Here is a 24,288-nt window from a genome sequence, read left to right as displayed (position 1 = left end):
TGCGGACCTGGCCGCTCGCTATTGCTGGTCCATGAGGCGCGGGTTTGCGGCGCACTCATGGGCGAGGTGGCGCCGCAAACCGTCGATGTCCGACGGCAGTGGCTGCTGGCAAAACGGGCAGCCGACGTACTCCGCGTCCTCGCCGAGCGGCGGACCGTAGCGGAAGGGCTTCGAGCAGTCGCACTCGGAGAGGAGGTGCTCGTTAAGGCCGGCAGCCTCGACCACCTGGCACGGCGGGTGGGAGGGAGGCGGGGAGGAGGGGTGGGTGGGTGGGTGTGTGTGGGGGGGGGGGGCTTCATCGAGGCGCCACAGCGGTGGGCGGCGGGGCGGGGCTCCCACCTGCCCGCACTGCTCGCACGAGGTGAGGAGCGGGCACTCCTTCCAAAAGTGGAGGTCGAGCGCCTCCTCGCTCACCCACGCCGCGTCGCGCCGCAAGCAAAACTGGCACTGGTCAGGCCCGACCTCGAACCCGCCCGCCTCCTCGCCGCCCTCTCGCACGCCGGATGAAGAGAGCGGCCCTTGCAGCGCAGGACTCCGCCCCCGCCCTCCGCCGCCGCCGCCGCCGCCGCGTCGGCGGCCGCCCTCGCCAGACTCGCTCGCCGGCTCGGCCGAGCGCTGCTCGAGCGAGGCGAGGAGCGGGTCGCGCAGCGCCGGCTTGAGGTCGGCAAGCTGCCTCGCGAAGACCTGCATGTCTCCGACCAGCGCGAAGAGCTCGCGCGCCGCCTCGGTTGCCTCAGCGCGCACCTGCCCCGAGGTTCAGCCGAGGTGCGGCCGACGTGCGGCCGAGGTGCGGCCGAGGTGCGGCCGAGGTGCGGCCGAGGTGCGGCCGAAAGATAGCCACGCCTGTCCCGAGGCAGAGCCGAGCGCCTCCTTGACGAGCCGCAAAGCTGGGTCGGACAGCTCGCGCACCTGCCAAGCACGTCATGGACGTGTTGCGGACACGTGTCTTGGACGGGTCGTGGTCTTTGTCGGACATCTCGACCACCTGCGGCCCATGCTCGCGCAGGAGGCGCTGCAGCGGCGCGAGCCGGCCGAGCCACGCCTGCGAGCTGTTCCGCTTGGCCGGCGGCAGCGGCGCGACGAGCAACGCACCGACGGCGGAGGGCCCGATCGCTGGCAGAGAGCAGAGGGCGAGGAGGGCGCCCTCGGCCGCCTCGCGCACGCGTCCGTTCGAGTCGGAGAGCTTGTCTCGCCAGGAGAGGAGGAGCGGGCGCAGCTCTCGCTCCGCGTCGCGCGAGCCGAGCGCGCCTGTGCGACATTGTTAGGACACGTCATGCACGCGTCGTGAACAGACCCTCTGTCGCGCGATCCGAGCGCGCCGGGCGAGCTGATGAGCGCCGCGAGCACATCGAGCGAGGCGAGAAACACATTCACCTGGCGCGGCGCGCACACGCCGGGTGAGCGACGGGCGGAGAAACGGCGGCGGCCGGCTGTTGCGAGGCTGAGGGCGCGCCATCTTGTCCGATGCTCCGATGAGCATCACCTTGGCGGCGGCGGCGAGGGCACGCCGCTCGCCGACGAGCGACGGCGCCTTCGCCGCGGCGGCCGCCATACCCGACTGGCGCACCTGCCAGCTGCGAGAGAAGACGCGCGCGGCTACCTCCTCGCCTGCGGGAGCGCAGGGGGCGGCTCAGAGGAGGACACTAGTGGAGGACGGGAAGGTTTGGGAACGGGCTCTCGGGTCTCCGCGCCGCACAGTGAGTTGGAATCTCGGCTGTGTCTCGGCTATGTCTCGGCTATGTCTCGGCTATGTCTCCGCACCGTACAGCTCGAGCAAGCCGCACGCCTCCGCCTCCTTGCGGCTCGCAGCCTCGAGCGGCTCGGGCGGAGGGACGTCGTCCACGCCCTCCGCCGCCTCGCTCTCCGCGCCGGACAGAGGCGCCGCCGCGATCGGTCGCTCGTCGTGCTCGCGCTGGTTGGTCGCGCGCCGAACGCCTCCGGGGCCTCCGCCGCCACGCTTCTCCCCCCTCTGCTGCTCCGCCCCCCGCTCCTCCCCGCCGTCCCGCTGTCGCTCTGCTTGCTGCTGCTGCCGCCGCTGCTGCTGCTGCTCCCGCCGCCGCTGCTGCTCCTCCGCTGGCGATGCCACGCCTGTCGAAGCTAACGGCGGAGGCGACGGCTGCGGCAGCGGCGGCGAGAGCGGCGGTGGCAGCGGCGACCGCTGCCTCGAGGACGGTGGCCGCACAATCCCGCCGGCCAACGGCGGCGTAGGAGCGGCGCGGGCGGCGCCGGACGGCGGCGGGCTGCGAGGGTGGGGCGGCGGCGGCGGGGCAGGAGCTGGCTCGGCGGGGCGGCGCGCCATCGCGTCTCGCGCCATCTCGTCGATCCGCTGCTGCGCCTATGAGCGCAGGGTCGGCGAGCGGTCCGGGGGGGCGGGCTCTTTCTGCAGACTGCGCCGCCGCCAGCTCGCCGCGCCGCTCGCAGCTCGGGTGGCGGCTCGGGGGACGCGCCGCCCGCCGCGCCTGCGTAGGCGGGCGGCGGCGCGGCGGCGCGCCGGCCGGGCACGCCGCCAAACGAGCCGAGTCCGAGGGTGGGTGGGGGCGGCGTGGGGACGGGCACGCCGGCCGAGGAGCGGAGGGCGAGGATCTGGTCTTTGAGCGACTTTGCCGCGTCGTAGTCCTCGCGCTGCGGGGCGGGTGGGCGGGGTCGTGGTCGAGGCACGGGTGGGCGGTGGGGTGTGGGTGGAGCGGGGTGGTGGTTGCGGGTGTGGAGGTGTGGGTGGAGGTCGAGGGGCAGGAGGGGCAGGAGTGGCGGCGGCGGCGGCGGCGGTGGCGGTGGAGACAGGAGCAGGAGGGGGCGAGGTGGTTGTGGTTGTGGGTGAGGAGGAGCAGGAGGAGGAGGTCGGGGGGCAGGAGTGGGCAGGAGTGGTGACGAGCCTGCACAGCCGCGAGCTTCTTACGCTCGAGCGAGGAGAGCTCGACGCCGACGCCGCGCAGCTCCTGCGGCGGAGAGCGACCGCACTCTTCTAGGGCCGCTCCAGGCACGTTCTGGGACGGCTGCGGGGGAAGACTCTCTAGGAGGGGTCTGGGAGGCGCCGCCTCGATCCGTGTCTTGAGCGCCTTGGCGTGCTCGTACTCCTCGGCACGGACGGCCTCCTCCTTGTCGCGGTGCAGCTCGTGCAGCAGCGCCTGTCCACAACCCGCCCGGACGCTCAACCGCCGCCGGCGCATCTCCCCGCGCAACTCGCGGAGGGAGGGTGGGGCGGCTGCCATCACGCCGCCATCCACCGCGCCTCCGGCCCGCTCCTCCGCCTCCTCCGGCGCTAAGGGCGGCCGCGTCGCCAGCCGGGAGAGCGGCGCGTCGAGGGGCCGCTCGCCGTCGCCGCCCCCGTCGCCGATCACGCGCACCGCCAGCAGGCCTAGCTGGCTGTACAGGTTGTGCTCGTTCACGTGGCACTTGTGCAGCAGCAGCCGGAGGTAGAGGCCGTCGGCGCGGCGCGGCACGTAGACCGTCTTGAGCTCGCGCGCCTGGAACTTGGAGCGCTCGTTGCAGTCGAGCGAGAAGTGCCCGAGCCGCGAGAACTGGATCCCCTCGAAGCCCGACGCCGGCGGCTCCGCCTGCCCTTCGGCAAGCGACCCGACAAAAAGCTCGATCCGCGTCGCAATCTTGAACTGGTGCGAGAGCAGCTGGACCTGCTGCACGTTGACCGGGCCGCCAAACTTGAGGACGATCTCCTGCGCCGTGAAGCGGCGCGGTCTCAGGCCGGGGGATCGCAAGGGCAGCGTGGCGGCACAACACCTGAGGAAAGTCGCAGAACCGAGAGCTCTGCCAGCCGCGCGACTGCGAGTGGAAGCTCTGCAGCTCGCGGGCGGGGTGCTGCTCGTCCTCGGACGAGCACGACGCAACCGTGTAGGGTATGAGAGACATGAGTCGGGGGCGGTCGGTGAGGTCGATGGTGTGGCGCGAGCGTTGCGTGTCTGAAAAATCAAAGGAAATGAGGGAAGACTATTCCAAGACTCAATAGGGTCAGGGCTCTCTAGCCCGTAGCCCGATGCCGATCATCCGGCTCGCTGGGTGCGCTTCTTAGCTCCCCGGCCCTGGATGTGAGCGGTTAATGACTGCACTCCAAGTGCTCCAAGTGCTCCTAGAATCAATCGTCGGGCCACAGCGCTCAGCGGGGTGGCTGCGCTTCTTAGAGCTCCCCGGCCCTGGATGTGAGGTTGATAGCCGCACTCCAAGTGCTCAGGGCTCCTGGCCCCCATGGTACTTACTTGGGGTGAAATTCTCAAAAAGGTGCAGCACTTCTAGCCGACATCGACAAAAGTCCCTCTCTTGCCCCGCGGCGAGCGGCCCCGCCGGAGGCGAAGAAAATTTCGCCATCTAGCGCTCGCAACACATAGATTTGTGCATAAATCAACACCTCCAATCTTCGGGGGAGTGACGGATAAAGGCGTGCGAAAGAGCTAATGAATCCGAAAGCAGCGAATCCAAGTGATGGCCCGCCGCAGGCGAAGAAAATTTAGGGTTGGGGTTCCCCTAGAGAGATTTAGCAATGTTTGTTGTTTGTTCCCCTATGCCAAAGAACTTAAACAATGCCAAAGAACTCGGAGAGGATTTCGGCGGCCGGCGTCGAGGCACAGCGGTTCGCGCTGCCTGCTCGCGCTGGTTACACCGTTGCTGTGGCCGTCTTCGTCCGTATTGTACACCGAGCTGGCGCCACAGCAGAGTACAACAACGGCTCGGACGAACTGCTCCACGGTACTACATCATCAGAGGGCCCGGCAAGGTCCACGGCGGAGCTGGCGGTGGTGGGAGTGGTGGTAGGAACGAAGGCGCACCTGTCGGCGATTCACCGCCGTTCGTTCCCGTCTCTCAAAGCTGGTTACACCGTCGATGCGCACATCGAGGCGCTCGTGGACGAGAGAGACGTCGCCTCCTCTTTCGTCCCGGGGCACTGTTCACGCCGGAAGTCCCCGTACACTGCCAAGTACATTAGCCTTCATCTCTCCTACCGCCGGCCGGGAGTGCAGCCGCCACCAGTGAGATTGCCTCGACGTTGGCACCTGCGAAGTAATGAACAACAGGCAGTGCGTCATATGGCGCTATGATAGCCCTGCGGTGGACGTCCTCGACGCAGACGAGGCGGAGCTCATCTGCGCGGCGCAGATCGCCGACTGTCTCTCCCTCCCTGCGCGAGTGGTTGCACCACCCTGGATGAGGCATCTGGGCTGGGGCAGGGCCGTTAGTAGAGGAGGGCGACTGAGGGCGCGAGGCCGCCAATCGTCAAAGTCTGCTGCGACTGACTGTCGGTCACTGACTGAGCAATGAGCAATCGCATCGGCGGTTTCACTCACGCTCACAATCGGGTTACATCCAGGTCTCTGTGCGGGATGTGCTGGGGGGCTGCCCCCCAGTCGATTGCCGCATAGTTCGTCGATGTAACCCTACCAGAAAGCTGTATTCACACCTACCCTTCCAAAAAAAGAAATGTCCCTGCTTTTGTCGAAGATCCGGCGGGTTTATCGGAGCATCACCCCTTGTTACTAACACCTAAGGCGCTCTCAGGCAGCAGCAACCCTGGGCCCAAACCTGACCAGACTGTGGCTCTCGAGGCTGCGCTGCCGCCGCCCTACTGGGCGCCCACCCCTGCCACCGCTCGCACGATGCGTGTCAATGTGGGCGGGGGGCCATGGCTCGGCCGAACTCATCGACCTTTGCCTGCAGCTCCTCCATGCCGTGTGCAAAGTTGCAACGGTCACCGTATGTGCACCTGCCGACTGCGTGATGCTTGCAAAGCGTCGTCTTCCAAGTCCTCGGTGAGGGCGCGCCGGCGGTACCCTGCCTCACGTACGCGTCCGCCGCCGCCGGCTGCCTCGCATACGGGTCCGCCGCCGGCAGCTGCCTCGCAGCGTAGTACGGGTCCGGCGGCGGCATCGGGTTGCTGCCGTACGCATACGGGTCCGCCGCCGCCATCCCGCTGAAGTAGGCGCTCGGAGGCGCATACTGCTGCGATGTCGGTGGGGCAGAAGGAGGCGCCGGCGCCGGCCTCGCGCGCAGCTCCTCCTGCCCGTGTGCAAACTTGCACTTGGCGCCGTACGGGCAGCCAGCTTCCGACGCGAACCCTTTGCACAGCACCGTCTTGTACATGGCCACCTTTGCGTCGCCGTCCAGCGTGCGCTTAGTCCCGTGGGAGGGGTCGTACGTCTGCGCGGCGCTGCCGTACGCGGGTGGCGGCGCGCCGTACGCCGGCGCGCGGGCAGCCTGAGCGCTCACGAGCGAATGCATCGCCGCCTCGAGGGTCGGCTTGGCGCCGCGCAGAGAGTCGTTCGCCTGCCGGAGGTACTCCTGCGCGCTCTGCTGCTGCTGCGACGCGGCCAGCAGCTCCGCGTGCAGGCTCACCATGTCCGGCATGCCGCCCGGCGCGGACGTGACGAGCGCGATCGCCGCGACGAGCGCACCACCGGCCGCCTGCTGCGCCTGCTCTGCCAAGAGATGCGCGTTCTCCGCCGCGAGCAGCGTCGACATAGGGCGGATGTCTGGTGCTGGCGCCGCCACCCTGGCAGCCTCAGCCGCCGCCCGGGCAGCCTCAGCCGCCGCCGCCGCAGACTCTGCGGCGGCCAGGCGCCCTCGCTCGGCGGCCTCAGCCTCCGCCAGCGCAGCCTTCCTCGCCGCCGCCGCCGCCTCCCTCACCGCCTCGGCCACCGCCGCAGCCTCCGTCAAGGCCTTCTTCGCTGCCGCCCTCGCCGCCGCCTCCACTGCGGCTTGCTTCTCCTCCGCGAGCCGTGCCGCCTCCGCCGCCTGCTCCGCCGCCGCCGCCTTCTCCGCCTCCGCCGCCCTCTCCCCCTCCGCCGCCTTCTCCGCCTCCAGCAAAGCTTCGTCAATTTTGGAGGGTTTGGCCCTCTCCCCCTCCGCCCTCTCCCCCTCCGCCGCCCCCTCCGCTGCAGCCCCCTCCGCCCCCTCGGCCGCCACCCTGGCGGCCTCCTCTGCCGCCGCTGTCGGCTCCGCCTGTGCCGCCGCGTCGGCCTCGGCCCGGGCAGACCCCTCCAAGCGCAGCCGCTCCGCCTCGTCGCAGGTAGACTCGGCAACAGCCGCATCGGCGACAGCAGCCGCCGCCGCAGCCGCCGCAGCCTCGAGGCGGGCCTTCTCGGCAGCCGCCGCCTCCTCCGCCGCCACCCTCACCGCCTCAGCCGCCGCCGCCTCGGCCGCCGCCGCCTCGGCCGCCGCCGCCTCGGCCGCCGCCGCCTCGGCCGCCGCCGCCTCGGCCGCCGCCGCCTCGGCCGCCGCCGCCTGCGCCTCTGCGGCCGCCGCCTCGGCCTCTTCTTCTGCCTTTGCAGATTCCTCTGTCTCCTCCGCTTTGGCCGCATCGCTCCCCTCATCCGCCGTAGCAACCTTTGGCTCGTCGGGGGGGGGCGGCTTCGCCCCCGACGATGCGCCAAGGAAATCGTGGTGCACCCAACCGCTCATCTCGACCTCCAGTCGCGCGTCAAGATCCGCGTCGCGCTCCCCACGAAAAGAATTTTACAAGAAAACTTCCTCGCGAAAAGAAACGTGGGAACGCGCCATTGTCGTGCCAGTGTCTTCCATCCCTCCCTTGGGTGTCGGTTTTCTTTCTTTCTTTTCGTGCCAGTGTGCTGTGAAAAAGAAAGGAAACACGCAACCCAAGGGAGGGATGGGAGGACGGCACGCCGCCACCACACAGGGATTTTAAGGAGAGGTGTGTGATGCGCTAGCCGTCGCCCACCCTAGGGAGTCTGCCTCTTCCTATCTCTCTTCGCAGTCTCTCGCCGCTTCTCGCTGCAACCTTCATGCCACCTCGCGGTCGTCCCACTCTCGTCGTTCTCTCCCTTGTCAGAGGCTTGTATTTTAAATTCTTTGCCAGTCCGCGCCCTTGTCGTGCCAGTGTGCTGTGAGAGAGGCTTGTATCTTAAGAATTCTTTGTCAGGAGCAGGAGAGCCCCGCTCTACGGGGAGAGCGACGAAGAGCTCTAGGAGCGGCCGCCGAGCCCTTCCCGCAGCGCAACCCTAGCAGCGCAGCGGGCAGGGCGGCTCGCGCAGCGCGCGCGATCGCGCAAGCGGCGCGCGCGAGCGAGCGAGCGAGCACACACACACACACACACACACACACACACACACACACACACACACACACACACACACACACACACACACACACACACACACACACACACACACACACACACACACACACACACGCACACGCACGCACACACGCACGCACGCACCTCCCCAGAAATCCCGAGGAGCCGTGCAGTGCCCAGATAAGTCTGTGAGTGTGCTGTGTGGTGCACGCCCTGCGAGCAGGGCGGGGTGCGCACTGTCCCTCTGTGTTCGTGTGCGTCGCCCATCTCTCCCTGGAGATGACTGCTCTATTTATAGCAGGAGAGCCCCACCTGTTGCCCCTGATCGTCCTTCCAAAATCCTGCTCGTGCAAGTGTGGACCCTGTCCTCCTCCCCCATCCCTCGTTTGGGTTTGTCTGTGTTCTTTCTTTCTTTCTGAACTCCTTGAGAGAGAGAAGAGAAAAAACTCCTTTTGTTTGCAGCAAAGCTTGCCTGAGCCCTGGCCTCGACACCTCGACACCAAACCTCGACACCGACTCGACCCTCGACAACCCATGCCAACTCGACAAACTCGACACCCCTCGACACCCCTCGACACCATCTAGGCTGAAACCATGCTCGTCCGTGTCAAGGTGCCAAACTCGACACCTCGACACCCCTCGACACCCCTCGACACCGCTCGACACCGCTCGACACCGCTCGACAGCACCTCTGATGATCCTAACACAGCAGAGACGTAGACCCATTGGAGTCACAGAGTTAGAAATCAGGGTTGCAGCAGCAATCAAACTTGGCTGGCAGTACTTTCATCCCTGAGTTGCAGCCTCTCAAGTTCTAGCTCAAGTTGCAGCTCCGCAGTTGCACCCCTGTTGATGCAGCAAACATGGCAGTACTCAGGTAGCCCTAAGGTGCTGCACAGCACGTTGTACAGTGGCAATGAATCCTCACACCAGTGAGCTTGTGCCATGAGTGCAGACCTGTCTGTGGTCCATTGCGCTTTGTGCACTGGCGATGCTGACAACGGCGACGCTGCAGCGGCGGCGACGCTGCTGCGATGGGGTACTGGCAGCCCTTAGCTGCTGGACAGCACCTTGTGCAGTGGCAATGTCCACTGACTCATGGCACCAGCCTTGTGCCATGAGCGCTGTGGTCAGTTGCGCTTTGTGCGCCGGTGACGCTGCAGGGGCGACGCTGCTGCAGCGGCGACGCTGCTGCGGTGCTGCGCCTGCACAGGCCACAGCACCTTGGTGCACAGTGGCAATGACTCCCGGCACTTGATGTCCTCAAATGTCCACAGAGAGTATACTGGTTGTGCTCAGGTTGTGCTACATCAACAGGGTGCAACTGAGGCTGCAACTCTATCCAGTGCTCAAGTGCTCAAGGCTGCAACTAAGGGATGAAACAGCTTTGCAACTGCTGCCCAACTTTTGTTGTATGTTGATGGGCTGCAACTGCATCCACCTGCCACCTTGGACACCTCGATACCTCAGACGCCTCTTGACAACACTCGACACCCGCTCGACACCCGCTCGACACCCTCGACACCCTCGACACCCTCGACACCCTCGACACCCCTCGACACCCCTCGACACCCCTCGACACGCCTTCCGATTCCTCCCCGCCGCCCGGCCTGATCCGCGGCGTGCAACGCCCCCCACGCACAAACATGGGCACACACCTTGAGCACTTGAGCACCGGATAGGGTCGATTCCGCATGGTACGGGACCCCTCGATCGTCTCGCCCTCCCTCACTGGTGTGTTCATTGGGGGGGGTCATAACAAACACGGTACAGGATCGAGGTGCACGCTGCCGAAGCAGTGTCGTCCCCCCTCTCCCCGACGGCGATGGCGGTGTGACCGATCGAGCTGTGCCTCGGCATCGCCGACCCTGATGCCGCCGCCGCCGTCCCTGTCGCCCCCGCTTCCACCCACTTGCTTTACTGCCGACTCCAAGCGGGAGGCAGCAAAAGCACGCAGACAGAATTGAGAACGTCGCCATCGTGTAACACAGGCAGGCCTGGCTAGCTAGCCGCGTGTTGGGGAGTAGTGTTTGTGTGTGATTAGGAGTGTGGTGCTAGCCGTCGCCCACCCTTGGGTGCCTGCCTACTATTCGCATCTCGATTCTCGGAAACTTCGCTCGAAAATGAAAACCCTATCTTCTCTGTGCTGCAGGCGCTTATCGAGCATCCCCACCCGACCGTCGCCGCAAGCAAGCCGCCGCATTCGGGCTCAGCCCGAAGCAGTCGACGTGAGCCTGAAGCTCGAACTGAAGCTCGAAGCGTCGACCTGAAGCTCGAGGTGAGCCCGAAACGTCGACGCGAGCCTGAAGCGTCGTCGTGAGCCCGCAGTCGGCGATGACTCTCGATCATTCAGCACGCATCACCGCGGAAGCTGGCGACGGTTCACTCAACAGAGCCGCCACGTTGCTCGTCTCGATTGCCGTCGCAATCGTCGCCTGCTCCGACATGAGCACGAGCACCTTGCTGCCGCCAAACGCCGGCATCTGGCTGGAAGTGGCGTGCGCGTTTGGGCTTGGCTCAATATCCAACGTGGTCCTTTCCATGATCGTGTGGCGGGAGTGGCCGCGCTCAGCTGTGGGTGCGGCGTGCGTGGCGTCGCTCTGCGCCCCATACCTCCTCCCGTTCCGCTACGGCATCGCCGCCTCCGCCGTTGCACTGCTCAACTTCATCGGCGTGTGGAAAGCGAGCGACGTGCTGGCCGGCACGGCGCCGGCCGCCCTCTCCCGCTCGGGACGCGTCGCCTTTGCGGTCCACTTTGCGAGCCCCGTCGAGTACGTCGTCGAGCAGTCGGTGGCGTCAGCCAGCTCTGGCCTCTGGCGCACGGAGCTCTCGAGTCTGCTTCAAGTGTACGCCGCGCTCGCTCTCACCGCGAGCGCCCACGCCGCGCTCTCGCCGCCGCCGGCCGACCCAGCGCCGGCCGCACTGCGCGAGGCCGTCCGCCTGTACTGCGAGGTGTGGACCATCTACCTCTTCCTGCGCCTGTTCACCGGCGCCTCTGCCACATGCTCGTGCCAACCTGGCTCGAGCCCCCAGCCCGCACCCGAACCCTCTCCCAACCCTAGGCGCCTTTGGCACGATGCTCGCGTGCGGCGGCTTCGTGCCGCGCACGATGTGGCGCGCCCCGCTCCTCGCGAGCACCTCCGCCGCCGACTTTTGGGGCCGCCGTTGGAATCTCCTCATCCATGGCCTCTTCCGGCGCACCGTCTTTCGGCCGCTCACGGAGCGAGGGGTGCCGGGGTGGGGCGCGGGCGCGATCGCCTTTGCCCTCTCCGGCGCCTTCCACGAGTACGCCTTCGCCCTGCAGCAGCCGGCGCAGCGCGCGAGCTTCGGCCGCTGCCTCGCCTTCTTCCTCGCCCAGGCTCCCGCCGTCAGCGCCGAGAAGCGCCTCCGGCGGCTGCTCGGCGTGCCGCCGCCCTTCGACCGATCGTCGGCCGCGTGCACGCTCGCGTGGACTCTCCTGTTGATGCCATTCGCGCCGCTCTTCCTCCACCCGCTCAAGACGTCAGGGACGTTTGCGACCATTCTGGAGCTGGTGCCGCGGCTGGCGGTGGCGGTGCCTTAGGTGCGCGTCGGAGATACGTTGAGGGGTTGTACGTCAAGATAGCACCCCGTTGGTCGGTTGCGTGGTCGGTGAAATCGCATCGGTCTCGGACCACGGACGAAGATGGCGCCCCGCGGAGGGGAGAGATCGAGGTGATTGCTGATTCGACGGACGACGCGCGGGCCGACAGACGAGGTGGGCACGCGCTCCACGCAGCCCCGTTTCGAAAAATAGAGAGCGAGTCGTATTCACACAAGGACGATATACACATAAAGAGCCGAGACCGATCTGTGGTTGCGCACAGGCTCCCTGAGGTTGCACGGGCACGCTCACGCTCTACGAGATGCGATCTCTTGTGGGTTAAAGGTCATTCCTCTTTGGCCTTGCGGAGCAGTCCCTCGAACGTCTCCGCCGCCGCCGCCGCCGCCTCGCGCACCCTGGCTCCAAACCGCTCCATCAAGAAGCGGTCCGGGTCGGTCTCCTGCTTCTCGAGGAGGATGGCGATGCCGCTCTCCACCGCGGCCCGTGTGCGGTCGCGCACCTCGATCGCGAATGCGTCATTCTGCCAGTCGCCGCCGAACTGCGCGGTCGGGATTGGCTCTCCGAACCAAAAGTAGATCTTCTGGATGCGAGCGGGGCTGGGCGGCGCGGCGAGAGGAAGGCTCAGCTCCTTCCGGACGAAGCCGACCGGCAGGTCCGCGACGATGGAGAGCATGTCCTCGGTGCCGACGGCGGCGCACGGGACGAGAGGGTAGCCGTGTTTGATCGCCATCCGAGCGAAGCCGAGCCGCTGCTTCCAGAGCAGGGAGTACTTTGGCGTGGCAGAGTGCTTTAGCACCTCGTGGGCGCCGCCCGGGTAGACGAGCACGTTTTGCCGCGCGCCCATGAGCACATCCACATTCTCGCGCGTCCCGTCCACAGCGCCGAGGGCGCGCAGCACTTCGCCATGCGGGAGCGAGAAGTGCATGTGGTCGGCGAGGCCACGCAGGAAGACGCCCTTGCGCGAGTAGAGCGCGTGGATGAAGGAGGGCATCTCGACGCCGAGGAGGGAGTGATTCATGACGTACAGCGACGGCGTCTCGGTGACGTGCTCCAACCCAGTTATGTCGGGCCGAATGAGCGCCTCGATCGGAGCCATCAGCGCGGCGAGGGCGCGAGCGGGCGGCGGCTGGAACGCGGCGATGTCGGCGCGCTGGGCCTCGTGCTCAATCAGAAGCACCTTCTCCTCTCCGAGCGAGACGCCCACCTCGGAAAGCCTCCGAAGGAAGACGGCGCAGAGCCAGGTGTAGGAGGCGACCGCGGCACGGACTGCGCTTCCGGAGCCGTTGTGGGCGAGGTGACAAAGGTACAGCGCGAGCGCCGCGAGGGCGACGAGTAAGGTGCGAAGCGGCAGGCATTGCAGCGCTCGCGCCGCCTTGAGGTGGTGGTGCACGCCGGGCTTCTTGAGCATGTGGTCGGCAGGAATGACAAAGGTGAGGCCGACGAAGAGGTGAAAGAGCGAGAGGCCGCCCAACAGCAGGTCGACAGCTGGCGTGAGGGAGGCCATTGCGGCGAAGGTCTATCGGCTCGGTTACACACATTGTACCCCTCTCGAAAAGAATTCCGGTTTTCGGGTCCGAGGGCAGCCTCAACTGGAGTAGGGAAATTTGGATTTTGGTCAAACGCCTGCTGGGCACACACACACGGAGGTGACAGGGGGGATGGTGGTGGGTTCAAGCAAAGAAGGGGAGGGAGAGAGCGACGCGGCGAGCGCAGGCGGCGAGCGTGCACGTCGCCTGTGCGGCGTCTTGTTCACTCCCCTTTGAGCTACCTTGGTGCCCCCTTAGGGGCACCCCTCCTGCGCTGCGCGTATGGTCACCCCTCCCTTCCGCCCTGTTGTTTTGGATGCCCCGCTCCGAGAAAGCATGTCTCGCAGCTGCGAGAAAAGACACCGCGTACCCTTCGTTTTCCGGTATTGCAATAGGAGCAACACGTAGAAAACGGAAAACGACGTGCTCCAAGTGCTCCGAAAGGCGCCAACCGCGCGAGCGTGCGGGCTTTGTCGCGGCTGGCAGGCATGGGGCGTCACAACCGACTGCCCCGTGGGCCTCGGAGGGGCTGCTGCTTTGTCGCGTGGCTCGGCATATGCTTCGCAACATAGGCGCGAAGGGGCGCGGGGGCGGCGGGAGAGCTCAAGCCCCCGCGACCGACCCGCTGGCTCAGCTGGCGAGGGGCGCCTTGCACATCGGGCAGAGGCACTGTCGCTCCGCGTCCAGCAGCCAGCGGTCGACGCACTCGAGGTGGAAGCGGTGGCCGCATCGCAGCACACGCAGCGTATCTCCGCTCTCAAAGTCCTCGACGCAGATGGCGCACGCGTGGGCGGCCTCGCCGCCGCGCGCGAGCAGCACCGCCTCCACCAGCTCCTCCTTGTCCAGCGGAGGTTGCGCGTCGAGGCCGACCCGGCTGCGGGGCGCGCGAGCGCGGGCGAGCCGCAGCTCCGCCACGAGCTGCTTGATGGGCCACGCCCGCAGCTCTTCGGCGGTGCTGTACTCCTCGAGGGGGAGGCGCCACACGGCCGCGCGCACCTCGTCCGGCGCGAGGGACGTGCCTCCGCCGAGCGCGGCTGGGTCGAGCGCCGCCCACCACGATGAGAACGGCGGCGGCGGCGCGGCGGGAAGCGGCTCGGCGGTGCGAGGCCGGCGCGCCGGCTGCGATCGCGTGCGCACTCGCTGCCGCTCGCTCTCCTGTGCCGGACGCGAAAGAGGCGGTGAGACGAGGGCGGCACCGACGGCCTGCGCATATGCGGGCTGCGCCTCATTTTGGCTGCGCCGCCTCCGGCCTCCGTGGAAACACCAACCCACCGCCCGGTCGATGGCGGCGAACCAGCCTTCGCCTCGGTTGCCCTCCCCTCGGTTGCTACTGCTGCTGCTGCCGCTGCTGCGGTCCGGCATCTGCAGCTCGGCACAGCAGGGCGAGCGCGAGCCAGTCCAGAGAGTTCCCTTGGGGGGCGCTCGCGGATTCTCCCTCTTTAGAATTCTTTTTGAATTTTACTCAAAAGTGCCCGCTGTCTGCCGCCTCATTTCGACCACGGCATCATGGCGCCGAAGAAGGCCACGAAGGGGGCCGTGAAAGTTCCCGCCGTCCCCAAGCCGTCAAAGACATTCGTCGCCGGGCAGCGCGAGAAGCACGCCGGCGGTCATGTCGACGTCGGGGCTGAGGCGTTGGCACTTGCGGCCAATCTCGTGCATGGCTCGGCTAGCGCCGCCGCCCACCGAGATGAGGCCCGTCGCCGCGTCGTGCCCCGCTTGGTCCAGGCGGAGGAGGTTGAAAAGGTGCGCGCGGAGCTCGTCAAGGTTCCCGAGAATGACCTCGAGATGCAGCCGGTGGTCACCGCCGCCGCGGCTCCGCTGGCCGACGGCCTCGTTCCGGTGGTCAAGGAGGCCTTCGGACCCGGCGCCAAGGTCAAGCAGATGCGGTTCAAGTCGGGCGTGCGCACCGAGGTGGAGGAGGCCAAGATCAAGGCCGCGGTAGAGAAGGCCGAGGCGGAGTCGCCGCCCGTCCTGGCGGACCTCATCCAGAAGCTCATCGAGCTGATCACGCAAGGCGGCACCTTCGATTACACGTTCAAGGGGGACCTGCCTATCCCGGTCCCCGGGAACGAGCAGATCGACAGCATCGTCGTGGAGGCGGGCACGTCCATCGCAATCGCTGTTGAGTCGACGCCCATCACGCAGAAGGTCCCGATCCTCGGGACCATCACAGTGGGGTACCAGTTCGTCATCACCTGCCCTCTCGTGGCGAACCTGTCCCTCGACTTTGCCGATGGCGCGGAGATCCAGGTGCCATTCAGCTCCCTCGGCTGCTGCGCGGATTGGTGCGCCTCCTGCAAGGAGAAGCCGCCTTCGGCTTGCTGCGAGTCGGGCGGCTGCTGCGTCAAGGGCGGCAAGTGCGCGTGCTGGACCGACCCGTACCTTGTCCTGAGGCCGCGCACGCTCGAGCTCGACGCTCCGCTCACGCTGTCGCTCAACGACTCCATCATGATCTCCGACATCACCTCCATCATCTCCGACCCTTCCAAGCTCCTCAAGACGCTCGTGGTTGCGGTGACGGAGAGGCCCTACATCAAGGCCGCCGCCGCGCTGCGCTGCTGCCGCGACTGGATCTGCTTCCCGTTCATGCAGCTCTTTTCGCTCTGCGCCAACACGTGCCTCCTCCCGTGCGTGGCCCGCGGCCTCTCGAAGCGCCTCGTGGGCAAGACATTCGGGCCGGGAGCGGACAGGGATGCGAAGAAGCGCGCGCCCGGAAGCGAAGTCGCTCGGTGGACGACCGATTTCTCCGACGACTGATCAGTTTGCAGTGCCCACTCTCTAGGAGGACCACACAGCCAGGATACACTCTCGAGGGCTGGGTAGTAAGCAGTAGAGGTCGATACAAAACGACGTCAGATCTGGCGCTCACCCAGGGCGGCTGGACCTAGTCACATTTTCACATGCGTGAGGGCTGCGGGACGGGGCATATCACGGTCGGTGGCGCCGATGACGACCAAGAGTTCATACACGATCAGTATAAGTCGATGCTGAACCGCGATTTTGAGGCCGCGTTCGCGTACCCAGAGTGGATTCGCCTGACGCCGGCGGCTGCACCGCTGCCAGTGCATATGCCGCTGAGTCTCTTCTGGGACCCGCCGCACACGCTCAAGAACTGGCTGACCTCGTGCCGCATCGCTTATCGGAACTCGCAGCGTGCGAATGCGCCTCCACCGGCCCCTGTTGCCGCAGTCTCCGAACCGCTGCGCTCCGACAAGCTGCCGCCCTTGGCCGGCGCAGCCGACGCAGAGGCGCAGCTGCTTGCGGAGGAGCCACCAGAGGGCGAGGGGGAGGAGGCAGGGGCGGGGGCTGGGGCTGCGGCGCCGAGCGCAGACAGCCTGATTGTGCGGGTCGGCCGAGCCGTCTCGCGCGTCATCGACCGGCAGGAGGAGAGGGTCCAGGCGGCCAAGAGGGACCTGCGGGAGGTGCCGCCGAGGCTGCTGCATCCGAACTCAATGAACGTGGGGTTCCATCCGCAGTCGGTGCCCATCGCGGCCCGCGCCTTCTCGCTCGCCGTGGCGAGCGACGCACGCGCACACGGCGACACAGAGGCTGCTGAAGTGATTGAGCGGCTTTCAAGCTGGTACCTGGGCTGCACCGCGCGAGGCTACGCGCCCGCAGTCAGGTGGGAGACGGCTGACCAGGCGCCCGCCTGCGGTGCGGCGGTTGTGAGCTTCACCCCATAGAGCTCACTCATTGTCCTGCCCGCGCCCGTAGATGGACCGTCTGATTCTGGACAAGCTGGACCCAGACCTGCAGTGGGGGCCGGTCCACTCGGCGGGCCGAAAGGTCAAGGCCATGCACGGCCGGGGAGGCTTCAGCCGTGTGTCCGCGCAGGCCGTGCTGATGCACAACGCGGCGAGGACCGTCGTCGAGGCGCAGCTCGGGCCGGACGCGCAGCTGCTGGTCAAGGATCGCATTCAGGGCACGGATCTGTGAGCCGGTAGATGCTCACTTTTAGGGAGCCAACTACGAACGATTCTCGAGAAGTAGAGCCGGTTGCAGCACCTTGCGAAAAAACAAAAAGCCAAAACTCCGGTCTCGTATCGTATAGGATCGCTCGTCTCGTATCGTCTCGTATCGGATCGTCTCGTCTCGGTCGGATCGTCTCGGTCGCGCCTCGGTGCGCCTTCCTCGCGAGAGACGTGAGACGCCAGACACTCGGACAAAATCCCGCCGAGCCATCTGACCACGCCGTTCCTCCCCCTCTCTCCGGCGAGGGAGGACGGGCCGAGCCATCTGACACACGCCGCACGCCACTGCAGCCTCGCATTGCACTTCGGTGTGCGCATAGACTGGGACGTAATCCTACCACCCGCGCTCGCCTCACCCTCCTCGGCGCTCACTCGGCTCCCAAATTTCCACCGCGACTGCACCGCTCTGCTCACACGTCGCGTCTGGCTCCTACCGAGTGGCTGCTCACACGTCCGAGTGTCTAGCATATTCGGCGGCGGATCGACGGAATCGCGATCGCCGACCCCCCGTCCTCCGCATCCGGACGCTCTCGTTCTCCCCCTCGCTTTCTCTTTCTCTCCTTCTCTCTCCCCCGCCGCCCCCTCCCTGGCCCCTCCCTCCCTCCCTTCCCTCCCTCCCCCCCGCCCGCCCGCCCATCCGCCCGCCCGCTGGCCCGCCCACACACCCCCTCACCAGTGGTCGCCCTCGGCGCAGGCGACGCGCAGGTTCGGGGCGGGCGACCGTCGCTCGCCGCTCACACAAAGCCTAGCGGAGCCGCGAGTGTCTGGGCGCTCCAAAACCGCCGCCGAGAGCGGTCTATTCGAGACGCCGGTGTCTCTCTGACCCATACCTGTCCATGTACCCGGCGTTGCAGTGAGGTGAAGAGGACCCGCGACTCTAAGCTGTTATCCGCCTTTCTTATTCGCGGAATCGCGCGCGCCGGCCGCACACCACACGCGCGTGTTTTGATGTCAGTGCCTCCTCGACCCGCACGAGTCTGTGTGATGTTGACGACCTGTGTGTGTCTGACCTCTTTCTTGTATCACGAAAGTACTCGCGGCTGGAACAAGCGCGCACGCCGACCATGACGCGCCATCGCGGTATGGCCATGCTGCATGCATCTCGATAGACCAGACAGGACGGGCACGCACCCATCTCTCCGTCTGTTCTCAATAGCCTGGCTAAAGAGCGCCCCCCCCCCCCGCCCCTCTCCCCTCCCCCCTCACCGGACCGCGCCAAGCGCGCGCATCGCGCCCTGCAGCTCCGACACCTGGTCGAGCGCGTCGCCGAGCAGCCCCTTTGCCACGCCGAGGTCGCTCAGCTGCTCCACGCCGCCGCTCGCCCGCACCTCGGCGGCGTGGTCCGCCACGTAGCGGCGGCACTGCGCGAGGAGACGCCCGTCGCCCGTCATGTGCGCCGCCTCGAGCAGCGGCACGGCGGTCGCCGGCCCGACGCTCTCCTGCAGCGCCTGCGCGCAGAGCAGCTCGAGGCGCGGCACTTGGTACATCTGCGCCAGCTCCCGCAGTTCGAGCGCGCGCCGCGCCTGCTCGCCCTCCCCGAGGTTGAGCTCGTCGGCGCAGAGGTACTCGATGAAGGCGGTGAAGCTGGCGAGGTTGGTGTCGGACACCGTGACCTCGGCGGCGTCGCGCTCCTTCATGCCGATGCCGAACATGGTCCGAAAGACAACGGACCGGGCGCAGAGGACGCACTTGCTCACGTGCTCGACGCGCTCCTCGTCGTCGCCGACCAGGAAGGTGACCATGCCCTGCGGGAGGGAGGCGTCGCCCCACGTCTTCTTCATGTCGGCCGAAAAGGTCGAGGGCGGCACCACGAGCGGCGCGAAGGAGGGAGGCGGAGGAGGCGCAGCCACGTGGACGAAGCGGATGCGGGAGGGGTCTGCGACGCAACACACCGCCAACGTGCTGCCCTGCGGGGAGAGTGCAATCGCACGCGGCGCCTCCAGCTGCGCGCACCCCCCCACACCGTCGGCGCTGCCCTTCTCGCCGCTCCCCGCCACTGTGGTAACGACTGCGGAGGACACATCCACAAGCCTGATCTTGTGATTGCCGTGATCCGCGACGAAGAGAGCGGCGCCATCGGGGCTGAGGGCGAGACCCTGTGGCCTGCTGAACGTCGCCGACGGCCCTGGGCCATCTGCGCTTCCCTTTGCCCCACTGCCGGCCAACGTCGTCACGACGCCCGATGCCACGTTCACCCGCCGGATGACGTGCCCGGTGCAGTCGGCCACGAAGAGGGTGTCGCCATTTGGGGCAAGCGCGAGGGCGGCCGGGTGATAGAACTGCGCCTCGTTGCCCGCGCCATTGGCGCGGCCCGCGGTGCCGCTGCCGGCGACCGTGGTCACCGCGCCCGTCGCCACCTCGACGCGGCGGATGCGATGCCCAAGGCAGTCGGCCACGAATAGCGCTGCGCCGTCCGCGGTAACTGCCAGAGCGCACGGTCGATTGAAGGTGGCATCCAACCCCACGCCATCGATGCTGCTCGCCGCGCCGCTCCCCGCGATGGTCGTGGCCTGACCCTGCGGAAGCGTGATCATGATCACGCTTGAAGCATCCCAGTCCGTCATGTAGAGCCGTGCCGTGTTGACCGGACAGGACGCCATGGAGACGAAGGTGTCGGACAAGACCCCATCTTCGGGCGCGACTCCGCTCGCCACCTTGCTCTGGCCAGCCGAATCGAACTCCACAACCAACCCGGGCACCCCTCCCAACAAAGTGCCGCTCGGGCCAAAAGACAGCGCAAAGCTGCGTCTCGAAAGTGTACGCGCGGGAGCTGAAGAGACCAGTGCGTACGGCTGGTCACCGAAGAGCGGCTCGGCGAAGGGCGGGTCGTCTTCCAGCGTCCCCGATGAAGACGCGTCTTGCGTGCTCATCGGGCGGCGAGGCGGCTGGCGGTGTCTCTGGAAGGAGAAAAAGGGCGAGGCGCCCACGCTCCCTCGCACGGGCACGGGACTGGCACTAAAACAGAGAAAAGAACTCATATCACAACACCGACCCATAACCACACTCATGCAGCGCCGAGCGGAACACCGCAGGCGTCACATGCGCCATGCCGTATTCAATGAGGTCCGGCACACCCAAATCCATGGCACGGAAATCACACTCCGCTGCGCGCACCGCCAGCTTCATCCGCCGGAGGCACTTTTCGTGTGGAGCGATCTCAGGGCAATACGGGGGCAAAAACTCCACGACGAAGCCCGACTCAAACATGAGGTTCAGCAGCTCGTGGCGCCCGTGCGTTCGGCAATTGTCCCAAACAAGGACTGACCGCTCCTCGCGGCCCTGGGGCCCAGTGAACGGGTTCATGTGAGGCATCTGGGGGGGGGGGGGGGGGGGGGCAGCAGGTGAGACAGGTGGTGAGAGGGGCGCCGCGCACGGGCAGCCTCACCACGTGGTTGGTGACGGCCTCCAACAGCAGCTCCGCATCGATGGGGCCCTCCACGGCATAGTGGTCAACGTAACCGCGAGTGACATCAAACACGCCCAGCACCGACCACCGCTGGCCGCGGACGGTGATGCCGCGCTCGGAGTTTGCGCGCTCACCGCGCAGCGCTCGGCCGAACCGCCTGCGCAGTGAGACACGAGCGGCCTCAGGAGGGCGAGAGGAGTGCGCGCGCGCGTGCAAGCACAAACGCACTTCGTGAGAAGGTTGCGGGCATCGCACGAAGCCTCATCCGCCCACACCAGCTGACACATCGCGTAGGTGGAGAGGATGCGCAAGACAAACTCATGCGCGGCCTGCTCGTCGTGCCGGTCCAGCAGCTGCGAGAGCTGTGCGGGGAGGGGAGAGATGGTTGGAGATGCTCAATATCAGACCAGAAGCCGCTATGGCGGCGCACAATTTTGCGCGTCCAGCCCATCGCGATCGACGTGCGGCAGATAGCAGAGGTCGAGACGGCGACGCCAGTCAAGCGCTGGAAGGCGTCGGCAATGTCCTGCAGGTCCGACTCGGCGTCGCACTCGGTGAGGGCCCGGAGGAGCGGCTCGCGCAGGTGAGACGACACAAGGCCGTTCCACGGATCGTTAGGCCGTCGACCCTGGAACGTCTCGACGCCGTCTGTCTGCACAAAGCGCTGGTAGATTTGCCACGCAGTCGTGGTGCCAATCTCAAGTTCTGCAGCGATCGTCTCGTAGGTTTGTTCGAGGAACCACCGCTTGTAGACGACACGCGTGGCGATGTCCGAGGACAGCGCCACGGTGCGGCCCATGCGAGCGACCAGCGCAGCCGCTGCCATAGTCTTAAGGCGAGGGTGGTGGCTGTCCCCGTGAAGATCGGGCCCGGGGTTGTGCGTTTACGTGAAATCTCTCTCGAGCTCCAGCCCGATCATCCAGCCCGATCATCCGCTAGGTGCGCTTCTTACAAATCTAAGCTCCCTGAGGAGTTGGGGCCGCTGCTACACAATTCCCGACTGCGCACTCACACTTATAAATAAAGAGAGAAAAAGAAGGCGAATTGTCTGGGCTTCCCTCGAGAGGGGCAGCTTCGTAGGCCGTACGAGTGGCCTCTAGTGTGAGACGCCGTGCGAGTGTGCCTCACACGCACCTGTGCCCAACCCAGCTCGTCCGCTCACGTGAGCGAGAGGACTTGGCAGTGCGGACGGCGAGCCGCGCGGCAGACGACCGGGTGGAACTCTAGCGGGCCGCACCCTCTCACACAGACAGACAGACTCCGACAGACCAGAGACAGGCAGGCAGGCAGGAAAGGGAAAGAGGGAGGGAGGGAGGCTGCCCCCCCTGAGCCCCACAGTCCTGAGCCCCACAGTCCGCACCACACACGCACGAGTACAAAAACGGGTGGGCACTTATAGGCCTCCGCGTTCAAAAATTAGGTTTTCTGTGGGCTTGTGTGGTGCTCTGTAGAGAGGTCAAACGGAATGACTGGTGCGTCATCTCGGCAGTGAGCGGCATTCACCTGTGCAGTGGTGGTCGTTGGGAGGGGAGGGGGGTAGTCTCAGCAGAGAGCAGCGGGGACGGGCATTGGTAGGGAGCTGTGGACAGACCAAAGAGGACAGAGCCGAGTAATGTCACTCGACATGCGGCCGCACAGAGGAGCGAGACGCGAGACGCCGACAGCCGGAGCCGAGCCGCAGCTGAGCCGCGAGCGAGTTCGCATGCACCAGGTCCACATGATCACCGCGGGCGGCTGCCGAACTCAGGTAGCGTCAACACTCCTAGGGAGTGGACACACCGAGACGGCGGCACACCCGCACTGCCACATCCATCTGCCAGTAAACGGTCGCTCCACGTACGCCGGCACGCATCGCACATGCACGTTTATTCTTGGTCCGGGAAGGGATTCACGGCCGGCAGCTACTGCCCAGACAAGGGAGTTCGCAGCGGGTCCATGTCCGCCCTTCCTGCCCTGACCGTGTTGACAGGGGCACTGCTCAGGTCAGCTTCTGAGTGGTCCAACTCGCTCCATCCTGATCTCAACGCTGTGATGAATCCACAAGCTGCCCCACACTGGGAGCTCGCCCGTCACGCAGCCATTGTGGCGCAGGGACGAGGTGTGCTCTACCAATTGGTTGTGGACGGATGGATGTTGCGCATATTCACAACCAGCGGCGAGAGGCCGAAGCGAGACTGTCGCCGAAGTGCGACCGAGGGACGTTTCGCGGACGGTCCCGGGTCGAACTTCTTTTCTCTTCTTTGGCGGGAGACATGTTACCACATCTCCCCATGTATCCCCATCTCTATAATGCAGCTCGGCTGCTCGAGGCGCGACCTACATCTCCCCATATCTCTCACGACATCTCCCGATATCTCCCCATATCTCGGGTCACTCTGCTGCTAGGATTCATCAGTGGTGATTATCGCTGCATGGGTGATGGACCTTCCCACACTACACTAGGATAAACGACCGGCACGACCGCTGTTTTGGGTCAAATCGCTGTCCAAAATAAATAAAACGCGGTCAAAGCTCAAACTCTGAGACGAGATGGGATTTAGGGACATGTGTCCCCGCCCTGCACGATCTTGGTGTGAGGGATCTTCAATCCGTGTCCCCTCACCCCTCGTCACAACCCGACACGGCAGAGCGGCAGGAGAGTCCAAAGGTTCGAGTAAGATACACAATAATTTGGATAATACGTAATAACTAAAATTCCTTGATAAATATAGTAAAAAAGATACATACGTTCCACATACCGTCAGAGAGTGCAGAGACGACTCACACGACAAACCAAAACCAGCCGGAAAGCAAAATTCTCGACCGAGGTACAAAATGCGACGTACTTGAGCGAGGAGCCGAGACGACGAGAGAGCTCTCTCGCCCATGGGACAATGTGCAGCGTGCATGCAAGAGCAGCGCGAGCGAGCGAGCGAGCAGCGCGCGCGCGCGAGCGCAAGAGAGAGCGCAAGAGAGCGAGCAAGCAAGCGAGAGAGGGAGCCAGAGAGCGCAAAAGAGCGAGCGAGCGAGCGAGCGAGAGAGAGTGCGCGCGCAAGAGAGAGCGAGCGAGAGCGAGAGCGCGAGGGCGACACCCAAGGCTAATCCTCGGGCGTCCCTCCGAAGATTGCCATGTCGTCCACTGCAGCAGCGGTGGGGCGCGGCGCGACCGGCTGAGGGGTTGGGCGCGGCGGAGGGGCGCCTGGCGCGACCGGCTCAGGGGCTGGGCGCGGCGGAGGGTCGCCTGGAGGTGGCATGGGCCGGGGTGGTGCCACGGGAGGAGCGGGGTGGGGTGGCGGCCGCATCGACGGCATTGGACCGTTGGCTGCTCCGACCCGCGGTCCGGTCGGCAGGGGCGGCTGCGGCGGAGGTGGCTGCCACTGCGCCGCCGCCGCTGGCGGCCACTGCGGCGGAGCTTGCGACCACTGCCCTGGAGGCCACAAGTAGTGGGATGGCGGGTAGGCAGCCTGTGGGTACACCGTGCCATAGCCCCATGGGAAGGGCATGCCACCGCCATACGGCGGGCCAGGCGAGGGCATGGCGCCGGGAGGCCCGGCCGAGGGCGCCGGGGCCGGGGCCGGTGCAGCTCTCTCGGTGAACATGCGGCGGTATGCCGCTCGGAGCGACGGGGAGCCAGCCAAAGCCGTCTCAATGACGCGCGGGAGGCGCTCCGGCTTCGTGCGCGGCTCAAGCGCGAGGGAGAACTCGCCGTCGCAGCTGAAGACCTCGAACTGGTCCTCTGCGTACCGGTCGTCCTCGGCCAGCAGCGCCCGCAAGAAGTGGCGCGCGTA

General features: G+C 66.2%; 8 protein-coding genes across 8 annotated transcripts; 1 reads left to right on the top strand and 7 right to left on the bottom strand.

The window, feature by feature from the left end:
* Positions 1 to 18: 18 nt before the first annotated feature.
* EMIHUDRAFT_454873 (hypothetical protein) lies at positions 19 to 2,541 on the bottom strand (the record flags this gene model as incomplete). Its single annotated transcript, XM_005789891.1, has 6 exons — positions 2,413 to 2,541; positions 1,762 to 2,335; positions 1,375 to 1,608; positions 986 to 1,248; positions 340 to 489; positions 19 to 225 (listed from the first exon to the last, which is right to left on the bottom strand). Exons 2-6 carry the CDS (start codon positions 2,312 to 2,314, stop codon positions 19 to 21), a joined length of 1,407 nt encoding a protein of 468 aa, XP_005789948.1. The 5' UTR covers positions 2,315 to 2,335; positions 2,413 to 2,541.
* A 64-nt stretch (positions 2,542 to 2,605) lies between these two features.
* On the bottom strand, positions 2,606 to 3,894 carry EMIHUDRAFT_417671 (hypothetical protein; the record flags this gene model as incomplete). Its single annotated transcript, XM_005789890.1, has 5 exons — positions 3,736 to 3,894; positions 3,207 to 3,671; positions 3,036 to 3,125; positions 2,874 to 2,936; positions 2,606 to 2,622 (listed from the first exon to the last, which is right to left on the bottom strand). Coding segments are annotated over exons 1-5 (762 nt in total), but the record flags the coding sequence as incomplete, so codon positions are not given.
* Positions 3,895 to 5,566: 1,672 nt separating this feature from the next.
* On the bottom strand, positions 5,567 to 6,462 carry EMIHUDRAFT_225391 (hypothetical protein; the record flags this gene model as incomplete). Its single annotated transcript, XM_005789889.1, has 2 exons — positions 5,567 to 5,583; positions 5,775 to 6,462. 2 exons carry the CDS (start codon positions 6,460 to 6,462, stop codon positions 5,567 to 5,569), a joined length of 705 nt encoding a protein of 234 aa, XP_005789946.1.
* Positions 6,463 to 11,097: 4,635 nt separating this feature from the next.
* Positions 11,098 to 11,696, top strand: EMIHUDRAFT_362080 (hypothetical protein). Its single transcript, XM_005789888.1, has one exon. The coding sequence runs from the start codon at positions 11,112 to 11,114 to the stop codon at positions 11,595 to 11,597; it is 486 nt and encodes a 161-aa protein (XP_005789945.1). The 5' UTR covers positions 11,098 to 11,111; the 3' UTR covers positions 11,598 to 11,696.
* Positions 11,697 to 11,943: 247 nt separating this feature from the next.
* Positions 11,944 to 13,122, bottom strand: EMIHUDRAFT_225389 (hypothetical protein; the record flags this gene model as incomplete). Its single annotated transcript, XM_005789887.1, has 2 exons — positions 11,944 to 11,958; positions 12,013 to 13,122. 2 exons carry the CDS (start codon positions 13,120 to 13,122, stop codon positions 11,944 to 11,946), a joined length of 1,125 nt encoding a protein of 374 aa, XP_005789944.1.
* A 652-nt stretch (positions 13,123 to 13,774) lies between these two features.
* Positions 13,775 to 14,355, bottom strand: EMIHUDRAFT_225388 (zinc finger-containing protein; the record flags this gene model as incomplete). The annotated part of the gene is made up of 2 exons (XM_005789886.1): positions 13,775 to 14,107; positions 14,341 to 14,355. 2 exons carry the CDS (start codon positions 14,353 to 14,355, stop codon positions 13,775 to 13,777), a joined length of 348 nt encoding a protein of 115 aa, XP_005789943.1.
* Positions 14,356 to 17,196: 2,841 nt separating this feature from the next.
* On the bottom strand, positions 17,197 to 18,157 carry EMIHUDRAFT_362077 (hypothetical protein). Its single transcript, XM_005789885.1, has one exon. The coding sequence runs from the start codon at positions 17,941 to 17,943 to the stop codon at positions 17,785 to 17,787; it is 159 nt and encodes a 52-aa protein (XP_005789942.1). The 5' UTR covers positions 17,944 to 18,157; the 3' UTR covers positions 17,197 to 17,784.
* A 160-nt stretch (positions 18,158 to 18,317) lies between these two features.
* Positions 18,318 to 18,896, bottom strand: EMIHUDRAFT_313262 (hypothetical protein; the record flags this gene model as incomplete). Its single annotated transcript, XM_005789884.1, has 1 exon — positions 18,318 to 18,896. One exon carries the CDS (start codon positions 18,894 to 18,896, stop codon positions 18,318 to 18,320), a length of 579 nt encoding a protein of 192 aa, XP_005789941.1.
* Positions 18,897 to 24,288: the final 5,392 nt, after the last annotated feature.

The sequence above is a fragment of the Emiliania huxleyi genome (assembly GCF_000372725.1).
Source record: "Emiliania huxleyi CCMP1516 chromosome Unknown EMIHUscaffold_124, whole genome shotgun sequence".
Taxonomy (NCBI): Eukaryota; Haptophyta; order Isochrysidales; family Noelaerhabdaceae; genus Emiliania; species Emiliania huxleyi.
Note: the sequence above shows the minus strand (reverse complement) of the source record. Positions and strands in the feature narration are given on the sequence as shown.